The sequence below is a fragment of the Salvelinus namaycush genome, chromosome 42 (genome assembly GCF_016432855.1).
Source record: "Salvelinus namaycush isolate Seneca chromosome 42, SaNama_1.0, whole genome shotgun sequence".
Lineage (NCBI taxonomy): Eukaryota > Metazoa > Chordata > Actinopteri > Salmoniformes > Salmonidae > Salvelinus > Salvelinus namaycush.
The window spans coordinates 10,802,565-10,820,000 of NC_052348.1; the positions used below are offsets into that span (position 1 = coordinate 10,802,565).

The window sequence follows — 17,436 nt, forward strand, 5'->3', positions numbered from 1 at the left end:
TGTCTAGAAGCTAGTTTTACAAGGACGGTCTGTTTGTCCCTCAACTTCACTAACACCAAAGGGAGGAGGGTCTCTTCTTCCGTTCTCTCCCCTGTGCAGCCCTGAGGTTCTCACCACTGAGGAAGTCGTTTTTATGTATTGTTATCCTTTCGCTCAATCTCTCTAACACCATTACATAACTTGGGCCGAGGTAATGTATACAATAATGGGGGAGACGGGTGTAAATCCATCAGGTGGTTGTAAATTCCCACCTGGCACTTTTGTGTGCACGGATTACACTGCTCTGGGCTGGGCGATAATGTCTGGATGGCTGGCACGTGCACATAGGCACACAGAACCACACACACACGTACATAAACACACACTCGCAAACATACACACACATTTAAACAGTTTATTCCATGGCCTGCATACACACCAACCATGTCAGCCATTGAGCATGTTTGGAAGGATCTGGATCGACGTGTACGACAGCGTGTTCCAGTTCCCACCAATATCCAGCAACTTCACACAGCCACTGAGGGGTGGGACCACATTCCACAGGCCACAATCAACAGCCTGATCAACTCTATGCGAAGGAGATGGTTCGCGCTGCATGAGGCAAATGGTGGTCACACCAGGTACTGCCTGGTTTCCTGATCCACGCCCCTACCTTTTTTTTAAGGTATCTGTATTCCCAGTCATGTGAAATCCATAGATTAGGGCCTAATGCATTTATTTAAATTGACTGATTTCTTTAAATGAACTGTAACTCAGTAAAATCTTTAAAATTGTTGTATGTTGCATTTATGTTTTTGTTCAGTGTATATACATACACACGCACACACACACACACACACACACACACACACACACACACACACACACACACACACACACACACACACACACACACACACACACACACACACACACACACACACACACACACACATGATATGCAGTGTTTTTTCACTGTGAGTTCATTCTTAATAAACGTCCTTGACCACAAACGTTTACACAATACATAGATAATGGCCAAATAACAGGGTAGCAATGTCCATGGGATACCTGTGGTTTGACTAGTATCAAAGGTTTATCTCAGAGTAATTCCACTGTCTTGCTCTCAGCCCTCTGAGTAAAAGGCTGTGGTTGTGTGAACTCTGACTCACAGTGTTATTGGTCAAGGGTACACTCTTAGAAGAAAGGGTTCCAAAAGGGTTATTCGGCTATCCCCATAGGAGAACCCTCTTTTTGGTTCCAGGTAGAGAAAAAGAGAGAGAGCGAGAAAGCAAGAGACTGTAGGTGACTTTATCACTGACCTCAACCCAGAGTCTCTCAGAGCGTTCACAGTCAGCCCACTGACACCTCTATCAGATCACAGCAAAATCACAGTTTACTTGAACAGAGCAATACTCAATCATGAGGCATCAAAACCCAAAGGAACTGCACAATATTAAGAAATGCTATAGATGGAAGGAAAGTAGTGTAGAAACCAACTAAAAAACAATTAGGCAACAACAAATTCAATGCCTTTTAGACAACGTCCTGGACAAAACATTTCACTGTAATAGTGAAGGTGTAAACTTGGCAGTAGAAAACCTAAACAGTAAGAATGACCTTTCAGCTTCCCTATCAAATCAAAACAATTCAAGCAGACAACAAAAGAAAATGAACAATGACAAATGGTTTGATGAAGAATGCAAAAACCTAAGAAAGAAATTTAAAAACCTATCCAACCAACAACATAGAGACCCAGAAAACCTGAGTCTACGCCTTCACTATGGTGAATCACTAAAACAATACAGAAATAAACTACGGAAAAAGAACAAACAGCATATCAGAAATCAGCTCAATGTAATTGAAGAATCCATAGAGTCTAACCACTTCTGGGAAAATTGGAACACACTAAACAAACAACAACACGAAGAGTTATCTATCCAAACTGAGATCTTTTTGGTTCTAAAACAAAGAACATACAGCAAAATCCTATTCATGATCAATTACAGATCTGAGAATCAGCTATTAAAGTCTACCAGAACCCACTGGATTCTCCAATTACATTGAATGAACTACAGGACAATGGTGTTGATGATATCCTAAATGAAATGATAAATATACAGACCACAAATTCCAATTGGCTATACTTAAACTCTTTAACTTCTTATGACTGCAGGGGCAGTATCGAGTAGCTTGGATGAAAGGTGCACAGAGGTGCCCAGAGTAAACGGCCTGCTCCTCAGTCATAGTTGCTAATATATGCATATTATTATTAGTATTGGATAGAAAACACTCTGAAGTTTCTAAAACTGTTTGAATTATGTATGTGAGTATAACAGAACTCAGTTCCACTTCCAGTTTGGATTTTTTCTGAAGCTGGTAGATTTTCAACCAAGCTTCCATTGAAATTACAGCGAGATATGGATGAGTTTTCACTTCCTATGGCTTCCACTAGATGTCAACAGTCAATAGAACTTTGTCTGATGACTCTACTGTGAAGGGGGGCCGAAGGAGACATGAATGAGTAACCACTGCCATGAGGTGACCACGCTTTGACCACGCGCGTTCACATGAGAGGCAGCTCCGTTCCATCGCTCAACTGAAGTCAATGTAATTCTCCGGTTGGAACGTTATTCAAGATGTATGTTAACAACATTCTAAAGATTGATTCAATACATCGTTTGACATGTTTCTACTGACTGTTACGGAACTTTTGGACATTTCGTCACGTTTTAATGAACGCGCTTTGTGACTTTGGAATTGTTTACCAAACGCGCTAACCAAAGTAGCTAATTGGACATAAATAACAGACATTATCAAACAAATCAAGCATTTATTGTGGACCTGGGATTCCTGGGCGTGCATTGTGATGAAGATCATCAAAGGTAAGGGAATATTTATCATGTAATTTCTGGTTTCTGTTGACTCCAACATGGCGGCTAATTTGACTCTTGTTCTGAGCTCCATCTCAGATTATTGCATGGTTTGCTTTTTCCGTAATGTTTTTTTGAAATCTGACACAGCAGTTGCATTAAGGAGATGTATATCTATAATTCCATGTGTATAACTTGTATTATCATATTCATTTATGATGAGTATTTCTGTTGAAACGATGTGGCTATGCACTATCACTGGATGTTTTTGGAACTAGTGAATGTAACGCGCCAATGTAAACTCAGATTTTTTTATATAAATATGAACTTTATCAAACAAAACATGCATGAATTGTGTAACATGAAGTCCTATGAGTGTCATCTGATGAAGATCATCAAAGGTTAGTGATTAATTTTAGCTATATTTCTGCTTTTTGTGACTGCTATCTTTCGCTGGAAAAATGGCTGTGCTTATTGTGGTTTGGTGTGACCTAACATAATCGTTTGTAGTGCTTTCGCTGAAAAGCATATTTGAAATCGGACACTTTGGTGGGATTAACAAGAAGATTACCTTTAAAATGGTATAAGACACATGTATGGCTGAGGAATTTTAATTATGAGATTTCTGTTTTTTGAATTTGGCGCCCTGCACTTTCACTGGCTGTTGTCATATCAATCCCGTTACCGGGATTGCAGCCATAAGAAGTTTTAACATCATCCTCAGCTCTGGTATCTTCCCCAATATTTGTAACCAAGAACCAACCTCAAAAGTGGAGACAAATATGACCCCAATAACTACTCTGTGATATGCGTCAACAGCAACCTTGGGAAAATCCTCTGCATTATCATTAACACCAGACTCGTACATTTCCTCCGTGAAAACATTGTACTGAGCAAATGTCAAATTGTCTTTTTACCAAATTACCATATGACAGACCACGTATTGCACACCCTAATTGACAAACAAACAAACCAAAACAAAGGCAAAGTATTCTCATGCTTTGTTGACTTCAAAAAAGCTTTGGACTCAATTTGGCATGAGGGTCTGCTATACAAATTGATGGAAAGTGGTGTTGGGGGAAAAACATACAACATTATAAAATCCATGTACACAAACAACATTTGTGCGGTTAAAATGGGCAAAAAACACACATTTTTTCCCACAGGCTGTGGGGTGAGACAGGGATGCAGCTTAAGCCCCTCTTCAACATATATATCATCGAATTGGCGAGGGCACTAGAACAGTCTGCAGCACCCGGCTTCACCCTAAAAGAATCTGAAGTCAAATGTCTACTGTTTGCTGATGATCTGGTGCTTCTGTCCCCAATCAAGGAAGGCCTACAGCAAGACCTAGATATTCTGCACAGATTCTGTCAGACCTGGGCCCTGACAGTAAATCTCAGTAAGACAAAAATAATGGTGTTCCAAATAAAGTCCAGCTGCCAGGACCACAAATACAAATTCCATCTAGACACCGTTGCCCTAGAGCACACAAACAACTATACATACTTCGGCCTAAACATCAGCACTCTTAGAGACAAGGCAAAAAAGGCCTTTTATGCTATCAAAAGGAACATACAATTTTACATACCAATTAGGGTCTGGCTAAAAATACTTGAATCAGTTATTGGCCTTTATGGTTGTGAGGTCTGGGGTCCGCTCACCAACCAAGAATTCACAAAATGGGACAAACACCAAATTGAGACTCTGTATGCAGAATTCTGCAAAATGGTCCTCTGTATACAATGGAAAACACCAAATAATGCATGCAGAGCAGAATTAGGCCAATACCCACTAATTATCAAAATCCAGAAAAGAGCAGTTCAATTCTACAACCACCAAAAAGGAAGCGATTCCCAAACCTTCCATAACAAAGCCATCAACTACAAAGAGATGAAGCTGGAAAGAGTCCCCTGAGCAAGCTGGTTCTGGGGCTCTGTTCACAAACACAAACAGACCCCACAGAGTCCCAGGACAGCAACACAATTAGACCCAAACAAATCATGAGAAAACAAAAAGATACATTGGAAAGAATTAACAAAAAAAACTGAGCAAACTAGAATGTACACAGTGGCAGAATACTCGACCACTGTGACTGACTAACCCAAAATTAAGGAAGTCTTTGACTATGTACAGACTCAGTGAGCATAGCCTTGCTATTGAGAAAGGTCTCCGTAGGTAGACCTGGCTCTCAAGAGAAGACAGGCTATGTGCACACTGCCCACAAAATGAGGTGGAAACTGAGATGCACTTCCTAACCTCCTGCCAAATGTATGACCATATTAGAGACACATATTTCCCTCGGATTACACAGACCCACAAAGAATTTGAAACAACTCCAATTTTGATAAACTCCCATATCTACTGGGTGAAATACCACAGTGTACAATCACAGCAGCAAGATTTGTGACCTGTTGCCACAAGGAAAGAACAACCAGTGAAGAACAAACACCATTGAAAATACAACCCATATTTATGTTTATTTATATTCCCTTTTAATTTACTTAAACTATTTGCACATCATTATGACACTGTATATAGACATAATATAACATTTGAAATGTCTTTATTATTTTGGAACTTGTGTGAGTGTAATATTTACTGTTCACTTGTTATTGTTTATTTCACTTTTGTTTATCCATTTCACTTCCTTTGGCAATGTAAACATATTTTACCCATGCCAATGAAGCCCCTTGATTTGAATTGAATTGAGAGAGAGAGAGAGAGAGAGAGAGAGAGAGAGAGAGAGAGAGAGAGAGAGAGAGATATGGCAAACTTCAGCAATTCACACAGACAGTAGTGTGTAGTATGTAGGGATGATCAATGAGGTGATGGGGGAGAACAGGTGCTGAGTGACAGGGGCTAAGGAAGTGATGATTACTACAGATAACTATTATGGATGAGAGTGAAGGGAGGACAGAGGAGAGGAGAAGGGAGTTGTTGAAGGAAAAGAGAGAGTTCCCAAAACAGGAGTTGTTTAATTGTATATCTTAGCAGGAGAGCGGGAGGGAGGGAGAGAGGGAGGGAGAACCGTCTTGGTTCCAGGTAGAACCCTTTGTGGAAAGCAACCAAAAAGTTTCTACCTGAAACCAAAAAGGGCTCTTCAAAGGGTTCTCCTATAGGGCTAGCCAAAGAACCCTTTTAGGTTCTAGATAGCACCTTTTTTCTAAGTGTGTAAGCTAGAAGAGGCCCGGGGAGGTAATATGTCTTATGGGAGACCTGAGAGTAGCAGTCTGAGAGTGACTGTCTGGAGAGAGAGTGGGTCAGAGAGAGAGAGTGGGTCAGAGAGAGAGAGTGGGTCAGGGAGAGAGAGAGAGAGAGAGAGAGAGAGAGAGAGAGAGAGAGAGAGAGAGAGAGAGAGAGAGAGAGAGAGTTGTTTTATTGTATATCTTAGCAGCAGAGAAGGGAGGAAGAGAAGAGAGGAGGAGGGTGTCTGTCTAGTCAGGTTAATGTGATGAAGCACACGCTGAGCATCTCCCCTCCCTAGGATCTCCAGAGCCTAATGGGCCTTGGCTACACTCTGGAGTCATGAAAACACCGGCCCTGTTCCATCCATCCATTCCTCCCTCCATCGGTGCGATCACGTTTAATATGAGGAGAAGGCTGCAGTAATTATGCATCAGATGCATTAAAAACACATCAATGAGCTGTGAAAGCCCATAATAACAGACTAATGCCTGTGTGTTTTCATTCAGGGAAGAGAGAGAGAGGAGAGGAGAGGTTTGGAAAAGATTCATTCCACACACACACACAATGGTGGACTTTTCCGAACTCAAACCAGGATGACAAGCAGGCCCCAAGGATGAAAATCCCAACCAGACAGATGCTTCACACAAACCAGAAGGGAAACAACCACTATTAGTGGGTGACCCTCATCGTATCACACACACACACACACACACACACTAGTACCTACACAATGTGAATTCTCTGTGTAATATGTTCCATACATAGTGAAACAGGTTGGTATGTTAGTTGGAATAACATAAACAGTGACAGATGAGGACACAGTGTAGTGAAACTGAAGCTAGTGGAAATCCTAAAAATCCCTCTGAGCCAGGTCACACTCGTACCGGATGAGAGGAGAGGACAGTGGACAAGAACCAACAGGGATGGAGAGAGAGAGAGAGCGAGAGGGGAGAGAAGGAGAGAGGGAGAGAAGGAGAGAGGGAGAGGAGGGAGGGGAGAGAGGTAGAGAGGGAGGGGAGAGAGGGGAGAGAGGGAGGGGAAACTGAGTGTGTGTGTGTGTGTGGTGTGCATGTGTGGGTGTGTGATTAACAGGGTCTCAGCCAGTGACTTCACACCATTCCAACATGCCAATTGAGTCTTAGTGCTGGTTCTGTCTGTCAGCCTTACAGGTGTTTACCAGTCAGTGCTCCAGTTCTTTTTTAAAGAAGAGAAAACTAAAAACCGAATGGAAAACACAGAAGTCCAGCTTCGCTTGGAGTCAGCGGCATTTAATGAGAGATGAATTGCAAACGAGGTCACCCTCCTAGTTGGTGCTTCCCATCAAGCACCTAGTGAAGCGGTGGATGTTGAGTGTAGCTACACACTCTAATCCTGTAGCATTTCAATGGAAGTCAAACATTGAGTGAAATACGGAAATCGGTTAAATGATCTCAATGAACTCAATGTTTGACACAACGTTTTGACTTCATTTAAATGTCATCATAAGTGCAAATCCATAACTCTGGTATTCATGTATGTAGGTACTGTCCAGTATAAATTCAGAAGTTCAATGTTTGTAAGGCAAAATAAGAAAAAGTCATTGTTTTAGGGAAAACAGCTGCAGTCTATGACATGGTCAGCTAAACTAGCCTGGTCCCAGACCTCTTTGTACTGTTTTGCTAACTCCTATGGTCATTTTTGATTACAACATTGATCATGGGAGTTGGCTATACAACACAAACAGGTCTGGGATCAGACTGAAGCTAAACAACCGTTCTTGTGTGTGAAATAGTAAGGTACGTGAGGGAGAGAGAGCTCACCACGCTTCCTTGCATCATTAGTTATGGTGAAGAAGACTGATAAGAGAGGAGATGGGGGGGAACCACAACGTCAGATAGGAGCAGATTTAGGTCGTTGTTGGCTGTACAACGTGTACATGGTGCTGATGAGTACAACTTAGCACAACCTTTTTCCTCACATGAGTCAATTTTTCCCAAGCATACACACACACACAGACACGTGCACGCAAACACGCACGCGCGCACACACACACACACAGGAAGTGACTACTACAACAAAGGAAACAGGGGGTTATATTCGTATAACCAAGGCTCAACAACAAATAAAATCTTCAAATAAATAGCATTTTATGCACAGTTGAACACATCCACACCTTATGTATCGATTCAAAGAGAAACGAAAAGATATTGACGAAAAGCTGGAAGAGAAAGCCCCCCCCCCCCCCTCCAGTACAGTTAGAGTAGATGTATAAGAGGCTTCATGTTGCTATGAGTCCAGACCAGTAATGGTACACTACTACAACACTACAAACATATGGTTCTGATTAAGACAGAACAGATTGGATTTGGAATGTCTTGCATAAACTGGTTAGTAGTATTGTGTTAGCCGGGAATCCTGAGTTATGAATCTCATTTGTCTCTCAAATGACCCCTGTGCTCGTGCAAAATGGCTGCTGTTACAGCCGGCTACCAGAAACTACAGAAGGTGAGCCCGTAGTGAGTCTGGTGTGTGTGTGTGTGTGTGTGTGTGTGTGTGTGTGTGTGTGTGTGTGTGTGTGTGTGTGTGTGTGTGTGTGTGTGTGTGTGTGTGTGTGTGTGTGTGTGTGTGTGTGTGTGTGTGTGTGTGTGAGAGAGAGAGACAGGAGGGGGTGAAATTGCTTTAGTGAGCAGTAATAGCACATCAACACAATAAGACAAACAGTGATGAGAAACCAGACTCACAGTACAGTATAATGATTTTTTCCTTCATTTCATTTTGCAGGAGATTGATTATGGATATTGGATAAACAAAAACGGGGGGGTTCTGAGTAATGGCCGTTAGCGTTTGAACGTGAGCCGATAGTTTATACCTCGATCAGTTTGTGGGGATTACCATGTATGGGCTTGTTTGTCCGGACTTTGAAAGCAAAGAAGGATAATATCACTCATGTTGGATTTCTCCAATTCCCACACGTTGAAGCTGTACTCTCATTTTACCCTCTGTAGGGTTTCTGTAAGGTTTCTATCTCCGGTGCTTAGCGGTGGACAATGAGAAAACGCCTGGCCGCAAAGCACAGTAAGCACAGTGGATTAACTATGTGTTTGGTGTCACCATGTCTCCCACACCTCAGGATTACACAATGAGATAGACACCCAGAGGACGATAGGAGGGACAATGGGAGAGAGGAGGAGAGGGAGAGGGGGAAGGGGGTGGAGGTTGGAGATGTGAGAGGTGAGGAGTACGGCTTTGAACCTGGCCCTTGGAGAAAGGGGGGGAAAGAGTGAGAGAAGAAAGAGGGTGAGTGATCAGAAGTGAGTGGCTATGGAAAGAAGAAGAGGAGGAAGAGGAGGAGGGGGAGAGAGAGGGGAAAAAGAGTGGGAAAGTCTATCCAAACACTGGACAGGGAGTGTAGATAAGGGTTGAGCGGGGTGGAAGAGGTGGAGAGGTATCGTAACACAACAGGCCCTGACTGAGGATCAGACAGTCCTGCCCTCTCCTCTCTCCTCCATGGTTCTCCAGCAAGGTCTGTCCTGAGAGAGAGAGTAAATACAACCCATATTTATGTTTATTTATTTTCCCTTTTGTACTTTAACTATTTGCACATAACATGACATATGTAATGTCTTCATTCTTTTGGAACTTTTGTGAGTGTAATGTTTACTGTTCATTTGTATTGTTTATTTCACTTTGTTTATTATCCAATTGACTTGCTTTGGCAATGTTAACATATATTTCCCATGCCAATAAAGGCCATAAATGTATATTAAAATGTAATTGAGAGAGAGAGAAAGAGACAGAGATAATCAGAGAGAGACAGAGATAATCAGAGACAGAAAAAATCAGAGAGACAAAGAGAGAGAGAGAGAGAGAGAGGGAGACACACAGAGAGAGAGAGAGAGAGAGAGAGAGAGAGAGAGAGAGAGAGAGAGAGAGAGAGAGAGAGAGAGAGAGAGAGAGAGAGAGAGAGAGAGAGAATCAGAGAGAGAGACATGAGAAAGATATATGGCGAACTTCAGCAATTCACACAGACAGTAGTGTGTAGTATGTAGGGATGATCAATGAGGTGATGGGGGAGAACAGGTGCTGAGTGACAGGGGCTAAGGAAGTGATGATTACTACAGATAACAATTATGGATGAGAGAGATACATGGAAAATGGAGGAAGGGAGGACAGAGGAGAGGAGAAGGGAGTTGTTGAAGGAAAAGAGAACGTTCCCAAAACAGGTAGTTCGACAGATATATTTGACATTGTTTATGATATTTCAACTTTTAAGGAAAAACGATGTATCATATTATGTGTACAAATGTGTGAACGGGATAGGTGGATTTTGCTAAGTGTTTCATGGTAGGATCCTTTTGCTTATGGGTTGTGATCGAGTTGTGTTTTGACTTTGACTTTGAGGTTATTGATCCTGACTCACAGATAAAACTGAGGAAATGCAGAATTAACATCATAAGAAAATTGCTAAACACTAACTTAAGGGGGTTCTAGTCACGCAATGCTACCCTAGCCATGTTCACCTCCTTGAGCTACCTGACCAGCACTGGCCTCACTACTGACTGACTATAGCAGAGATAATGTGTTGGAGTGTGAGAGAATAGCTGCCTCTGCAGCTCTGGCCTCACTACTGACTGACTATAGCAGAGATAATGTGTTGGAGTGTGAGAGAATAGCTGCCTCTGCAGGTCTGGCCTCACTACTGACTGACTATAGCAGAGATAATGTGTTGGAGTGTGAGAGAATAGCTGCCTCTGCAGCTCTGGCCTCACTACTGACTGACTATAGCAGAGATAATGTGTTGGAGTGTGAGAGAATAGCTGCCTCTGCCTCACTATATGGATTCTACACATTCACAATATGAGGAGAGAACTTATCGCATCCTATGTACAATTTGCCATTATACACTACAAGGTGATTTTATAGATCTATTTGAGTGTTTCTAGTCTTTAATCAATGTCTTTGGCAAATAAAATGTAGAACAAAAAAAGAGGGAATATATGAATGCCTATGTATGCCGTTTTGAAAGGGGGTTCATTTAAATAACTCTTAGTTGAGTGGTTTGAATAAATAAAAACGTTTGGATTTTTAGTCTTCTCAATATTATCATTGGTTCTCTGTTGAATGACGTGCTTGTTTTCCTTTGTTTTAAAATATGAATACATTAAAGGTGTATTCCTGCATTATATTTCATGTTGTCAAACGTTTACCACGATGTGTGCGGTTTTGAACGTCTTTCTAACGTTAATATTTCGACCACCACTTAACTAGTACTCATGTTCTTATGTATAATTTATAATTGATTAGTAATTGCACAGTGAACACGAGCCAGGCTCTGGGCTTTATGAGGATAGGTAAACAATAGTTATATCACCTTGGCCTAATCAAAGATGTAAAAAAGAAAAGACAAAACACGTATTTGAAATGGCCTAATTAATATATAATACATAGCTAATTAATTCATGTGCATTATGTATAAGAGGGCCTATATTAGGGCCTATAGTAAAAATGCAATTCAATTTAATTTAGGCTAGCGAGCCTGCATGCGCACAATGCCAGGGATCTCTGCATGGTTCCTCTGATGTTTCGCATCAAGCCTTTTGTTCCAATAAATTAACTTTCTCACTTCGTCCTCCTGTATATTACACATGACAAGCATTCGTAATAACAAGCGCCAAGCATTTCAAAGCGTATTTATGGGATTTAAAAGGGGGTTCTAAATGGCTGTAATTCATACGAGCAGGTGAGTTGTATTAAAATCTCGTAAAAGTCCCTTAAATCCAGCTTTTAGCCTGTTCTCTATCAGTCGACATTTCGGATGAGCTTAATGCCTAAATAAATTAAGTTAAGGCTGTTGTTACGCTTAGCTTCTTAGGCCTACCTGCATTAGGCTATAGCTCAGACCATTGCTGCTGTTATGGGTCATGACGGAGAGAGAGAGGTGATGTGAGCTTGTTACTGGGGTCAACAACGATAACGGCCAGCCCTGCTGTAAATCCAACCAACGGGACATTGCTGGATTGGGCAATTTTTGGAAATAGCCAAATGGTTCGCTAATGAGACCTCATGGGAGCTTGTATGGAGGGGAAATGGAGAAGTGCCCGCTTTTCAACCTATTTCACGTATTTTTAGGGCCTATATGGGCTTTTATACTAGTTGTAGGTCTTAAGTATTGTGGCCATCCAGGGAGGCATTGTAGTCTGTTTGTATTTTGAGGTTGTTTTGGGATGTCAAGAAATTCTCACAAAAAAAAATATATTTATTTTTCAAGGTTTATAGCCCATCCTACAAATAACTGACATACTGTATGAGTACAGGATATCCGAATAACCTGTCAGATCTCTACATTTGTTTTGTTTGTTTTTACAGATTATTTTTGATTATTTTTGTAATGAAAATGGCTATATAAAATAAATATAGTATTATTACCATGATTAGGCAATACAGAACTATTATTATTTTACGTCGTATTATTTTGAGATGTCTACATTTGTAGGGCTATTTCGCTTAATTGCATGGAAAAAGTGAGTTTTTGTTTTTGATTGTCACGCAAATAGCACTCGCAATGACACTCCCCAATCGTCGGTTGAGTTCCGCCGAATGTACATCACGTTCATCAAGCACTTCTCTCACGCTCAAATATTTGCCTCTGCATAACTTGTATTTATTTATACGAAATTCAGTTTCAGTTTCAAAGGAAATCAGAGAGGAGAGGAGGGGTTTGTAACAGGAGTCTGAACAAGTGACCTATAGGCTAATTGTGTGTCATTAACTGGAGACTGGACGTATCTAAATTACTTAAAGAACTTCCATTCAGCCAGATGAATGACACTCCACCACCCCCACATACAACACTTAAACAAATATAAATCATGGCCCTTCTGCCTTCCTTTTTGAGTTTGTGATTTTTTTTTCTTTTACACATTCTCTCTCCTTTTCTCTAGTCTGACACACATATCTAGGCTACACACACACACACACACGTTCAACATGCGGTGTGTGGGCTGAATAAGATATGCCGAGGAATGTCCAAATAAAACAGCTCTTGTATGCCAACTCGTTTATTCTGACCCCCATATGGTCTGTAGTATTGTTCTACAGAATAAAATGGGTTTTACCTCATAGCAAATGTAATGGTTTCTCTGTGCAATTTAGTCCGTTTCATTTACTAAGGCATCGTTAATGATGAAACACCCTTCTCCGAGTGTAAAACTGTATCAAAATACGCATTGTTCATTTTTAGGCCAATAGCCTAGACTACGTGTCAATTTCTTATGAGTTACCATGCAATGATACACTTGGTCTTTCGCCAATTGAGATTACCATAAATAAATATGGGCGTGACCATCAACAACCTCGAGTCTAAATAAAGGTTCAAATGAGCCCTGAAACAAAATGAGTCGAGTATTTAAATGAATTGTTTACCTTATCAGCAATCTGTGCGAACCAGGCCTACTTTGCTTTAAATTGCGTCATCGGCTGGATTCTCCCTGGTCATTCAAGCCTATCGGTTTATGTATTGGCCTATTCCAGTACTGGAGCAAGGTCCTATGAAGTGTAGGCCAAAGGTTAATCTCTCTATTATATTCATATTTGCACCAAAATAATGCTATAATGAAATAGGCATTATTTATTTGCAATGTAATGAAGAATTACAATTTAATTTCACATAGATATATAGTGTTTATATGCTAATATAGCAAACGCAGCCAACATTCTCTAGCTAGTCAGTTGTTTCGACGGGTGAAATATATTATACAACAAAAACAAAATAAATGTCAAAGCTGTGCATATCATAGAATAGTATGTTGCATTTAAAATATATATATATTGATACATTGTGAGAATCTGCCAACATGATTCCATTAGGTTTTGCCTCTCATTTTACTCTCAAAAGGACTTGACGCATAGTTTGCTACCAAATTGATGGACGTTTAGCCAAGTGTGTAATGATCGCAAATCGAGCAATAATGCATGTCAGGTAAAAAGTGCAGTATTTATTTCTACACAGATTAAATATTAAATGATTATGTTGTTTGCTATTCGCATCATTTTGTTGTTTATGTGACACAATGTAGGATCATGCAATGGAGTTAATAATTGTTTTGCACGAGTAATATGGAATATGACCAATAGGCCTATAATGAGCTTGGTTTATTGATAAGGGACTTGGCCTACTTGAGTCAGATAAAATATAGGCTTTTTATATGAATATGAAAAAGTGTCAGATGTGAAAATCATAGGCTACTGTGAAAAATATTCCTGTTTAACGATATCGAATCGCCTTTCCATGCGCGTACAATAAATGCATTGCTGCATTGATGACCGAAATAATCGACCCTGGTGACATATCCCACAAAATTATGTAGGCCTATTTCCTTGAAAGCTAACTTTTACATCAAGATAAGACGAGTTTCATGAATACATTAATCAATCATGCGTTTGACGTTTAGGCCTAGGTATTTTTTGTTGTTGTTGAGTACAATCAAACGTGCAAACCACAAATAGTAATAGCCTACCACTAATCATATGCCTATCATTCTTAAAATTAGCCTACAACAGCCCCTAACGTTGACATTTAAAGGCAAAAAAACGTCCATACCTCTCATTTTGTTGATGATTTTATCATTTCAATAGCCTAATTAGGCGGTGTATGGATTTTTCACAATCTTAATGTCATTAATAAAATATGTCGAGGCTGCCAATGCTTAAGAGGGGCCATTGAAATGTAGGAGCGTAAACACCCAGCAATGTAGGTTATGTCCCTCCTCCTCTAAGACGTGATTGGCTCAGAGTGGTCTTGACGACATATATTAACCCAAGTCGTTCTAAAGATGAAGCTGTGACATGGAGATCAAACGGATGAATTCTGGTTGTGTGAGCAACTGAAAGCCTGTGTATTGCGTGCAGTGCACACTATAGCAGCTGGGATTTAGAACTTTTTTGTTATCTGGCGCCCTATTTAATGAATTTGGTCTGGAATCCATAAAGCGTTTGGAGGGGAAAAGCTCGACCCGAAGTGCTTGAGGACGCAGTTCATCAGGCGAAACATGCACTGTCTGTCTCCGTAATGGAAAAGAAGGAACTTTCTCACGTTGGGAATGGACAAATTGAGAAATACGTGTAAGTAGCTGACAACATTCTTCTATATTCCACACCATAGACCAGCTAAACAGAAAAAAATTACGTCTAAAAACTCATGCATTGCTGAAGTTTCGTTTAGGTGTCTATATTGGACAAATATAAATAGCAGTGCTTTTCAAATGACCAACTGAACCAAGTTACTTTATATGAGAATAGCCTATTTCCCTAAACTATTTTGAAGAACCTGACATTAATCGGAGAGCGCGAACGCGTATTCGTTTCGTGGTTCGTTAGTAGCACAGTTTTTGGTCTACTGCTGTGTCGCCATGAGTTTAGTTGGTGGATTCCCTCACCATCCGGTGATGCATCATGAAGGCTACTCCTTCGCGGCAGCAGCAGCTGCAAGCCGCTGCCACGAAGAGAACCCCTACTTCCACGGTTGGCTGATAAGCCACCCGGAGATGTCTCCCCCAGACTACAGTATGGCACCCTCGTACAGCCCCGACTACTCCACCGGGGGCCCGGCGTTAGACCACGCACACTACGGAGGTGGTATCCCCGGGGCTGGCGTCGCTGGGATCGGGATGGGACCTCGGCCGGTGAAACGGAGACCTACGGCAAACCGAAAGGAGAGGCGCAGGACTCAGAGCATCAACAGCGCCTTCTCGGAGCTCAGGGATTGCATCCCTAATGTTCCTGCGGATACTAAGCTGTCCAAAATAAAGACCCTCCGGTTGGCTACCAGTTATATCGCCTACCTCATGGACATTCTGGACAAGGACGAGCAGAACGGCGACGCAGAGGCCTTCAAAGCGGACTTCAAAAAGACAGAAGCAAAGGAGGAGAGGAGAAAGAAAGAAGTGGTAAGACAAATTCGTAATTTCAGTTATGCATGCTTATGCAAACACAGAGTAGCCTCCTGCAAGGCTTGACATTTTAGATCATACATTTGCTTATTATCTAGGTTTGTAGTAGCCTATGCTGTGAAACTCAATAGGCTACAACCTTAAGGCCTATAATATCTTGACATAAGCGACCAAAATGCTGGTTTTATGGAGACAAGGTTGCTAAATGATACCTGTTCTAAACCGGCGTTATAAAAGACTGTAAATATATTATAATTTTCATAATAATTTAGTAATAACAACTTCAGGCTCCCACACCACAGTAGGCCGAATAACAGCCTTGAATGCCGGAGAGAAGTGGTGATAAGTGGCAAGAAAGTAGTACTTCTCGACAACAATAACATACATCTGATTTTTCATTGTTTCCAACAGAGTGACGTTTTGAAAAACACAGCGAGCAGCAATGACAAGAAAACCAAAGGAAGGACTGGTTGGCCGCAGCATGTCTGGGCTTTGGAACTCAAACAGTGAATATCCTTCTTCTCCTCTCAAAAAAAGACTTGAAATGATGAAAAAGTCTTCTTCTAGACTTGTATTTGTACTCTCACGTTATTTAATGGAATATTTATGTGCAATTGCCGCTACGGAGAGTGGATATTTGAAGAAAACAAACATTCCATTTTTAAGAGGAGGAGATACAACACCCTTTGGTAAGGGACTTTGTCATTGTCTGATGTTGTTGGTTGGATGTTTGTTGTTGTCCCAAGAGTAAACCAAACAGAAATGTTGGACACTATGGTGTATGTGAAGTCAATTCTCAATCTATCCCTATGTCTCTTTCTATCTCCATCTATCTCTCTTTCTATCTCCATCTATCTCTCTTTCGATATAAATATCAATGGTGTTTGGCTGATGTCGTGGTTGCAGTTCAAGCGAATGTTTTATTTGAGAAAAAGTAATGAAGTGTTATGTTGTCATTTTTGTGGTCGTATACAGTATTTGATAGTGTTTTAAACAACTGTTTAGTCCACTCAATTGCACTTCCGTCCAGAGACTTGGAATTTAAATCATATTTGAGATGTAAACAATGTAATTAATTCAATAAACCACTGTTTTTAAAAACAAAAACAATGTCAACCACCTTGTTGCATAATTAAAGTGAAAATACCTATACCAAACTCATTCAATGTAAAATATCGCTTGCAAGGTATGACATATTCTTCAAAAAACATTTGCGTCTTAGTAGACAAGTAGCCTTTTCCCTCGAATAGAAATAAAAGTATTATATGGCTATAGTACAAATGAAATCGTGCATGTTCTGTTTGATTAGAGGTAGCCTAGGCCTCGATTTTATTTCAAACTAAGGCCTATAGGCTTGCCTGGGCTCTCCCTTCCCGAGTCCTGTCAAACAGCGCTCACGCGATACATCCACAACAGCTCCTCAAGTAGAAACAGAAGCATCCCCACGCGCAGGAGAAACTGTCTGTCTC

At 40.8% G+C, this 17,436-nt stretch overlaps 2 protein-coding genes across 2 annotated transcripts in view; one reads left to right on the top strand and one right to left on the bottom strand.

The window, feature by feature from the left end:
• The window catches only part of LOC120034783 (centrosomal protein of 44 kDa-like), a 128,719-nt gene extending 114,036 nt beyond the window's left edge, over positions 1-14,683 (bottom strand). The window contains exon 1 of the mRNA XM_038981391.1: positions 14,620-14,683. The gene's annotated coding sequence lies outside the window, so the exon portion shown is untranslated. The remainder of the gene's footprint in view (positions 1-14,619) is intronic.
• A 186-nt stretch (positions 14,684-14,869) lies between these two features.
• On the top strand, positions 14,870-16,737 carry LOC120035075 (heart- and neural crest derivatives-expressed protein 2-like). The gene is made up of 2 exons (XM_038981844.1): positions 14,870-15,964; positions 16,379-16,737. Exons 1-2 carry the CDS (start codon positions 15,428-15,430, stop codon positions 16,475-16,477), a joined length of 636 nt encoding a protein of 211 aa, XP_038837772.1. The 5' UTR covers positions 14,870-15,427; the 3' UTR covers positions 16,478-16,737.
• Positions 16,738-17,436: the final 699 nt, after the last annotated feature.

What these genes read in the sequence shown, in the direction of transcription:
- LOC120035075 (XM_038981844.1), top strand. Translation starts at nt 15,428, where the DNA reads ATGAGTTTAGTTGGTGGATTCCCTCACCATCCGGTGATGCATCATGAA. An exon ending in AGAGGAGAAAGAAAGAAGTG is followed by an intron (nt 15,965 to 16,378) that starts GTAAGACAAATT and finishes TGTTTCCAACAG; the next exon opens with AGTGACGTTTTGAAAAACAC.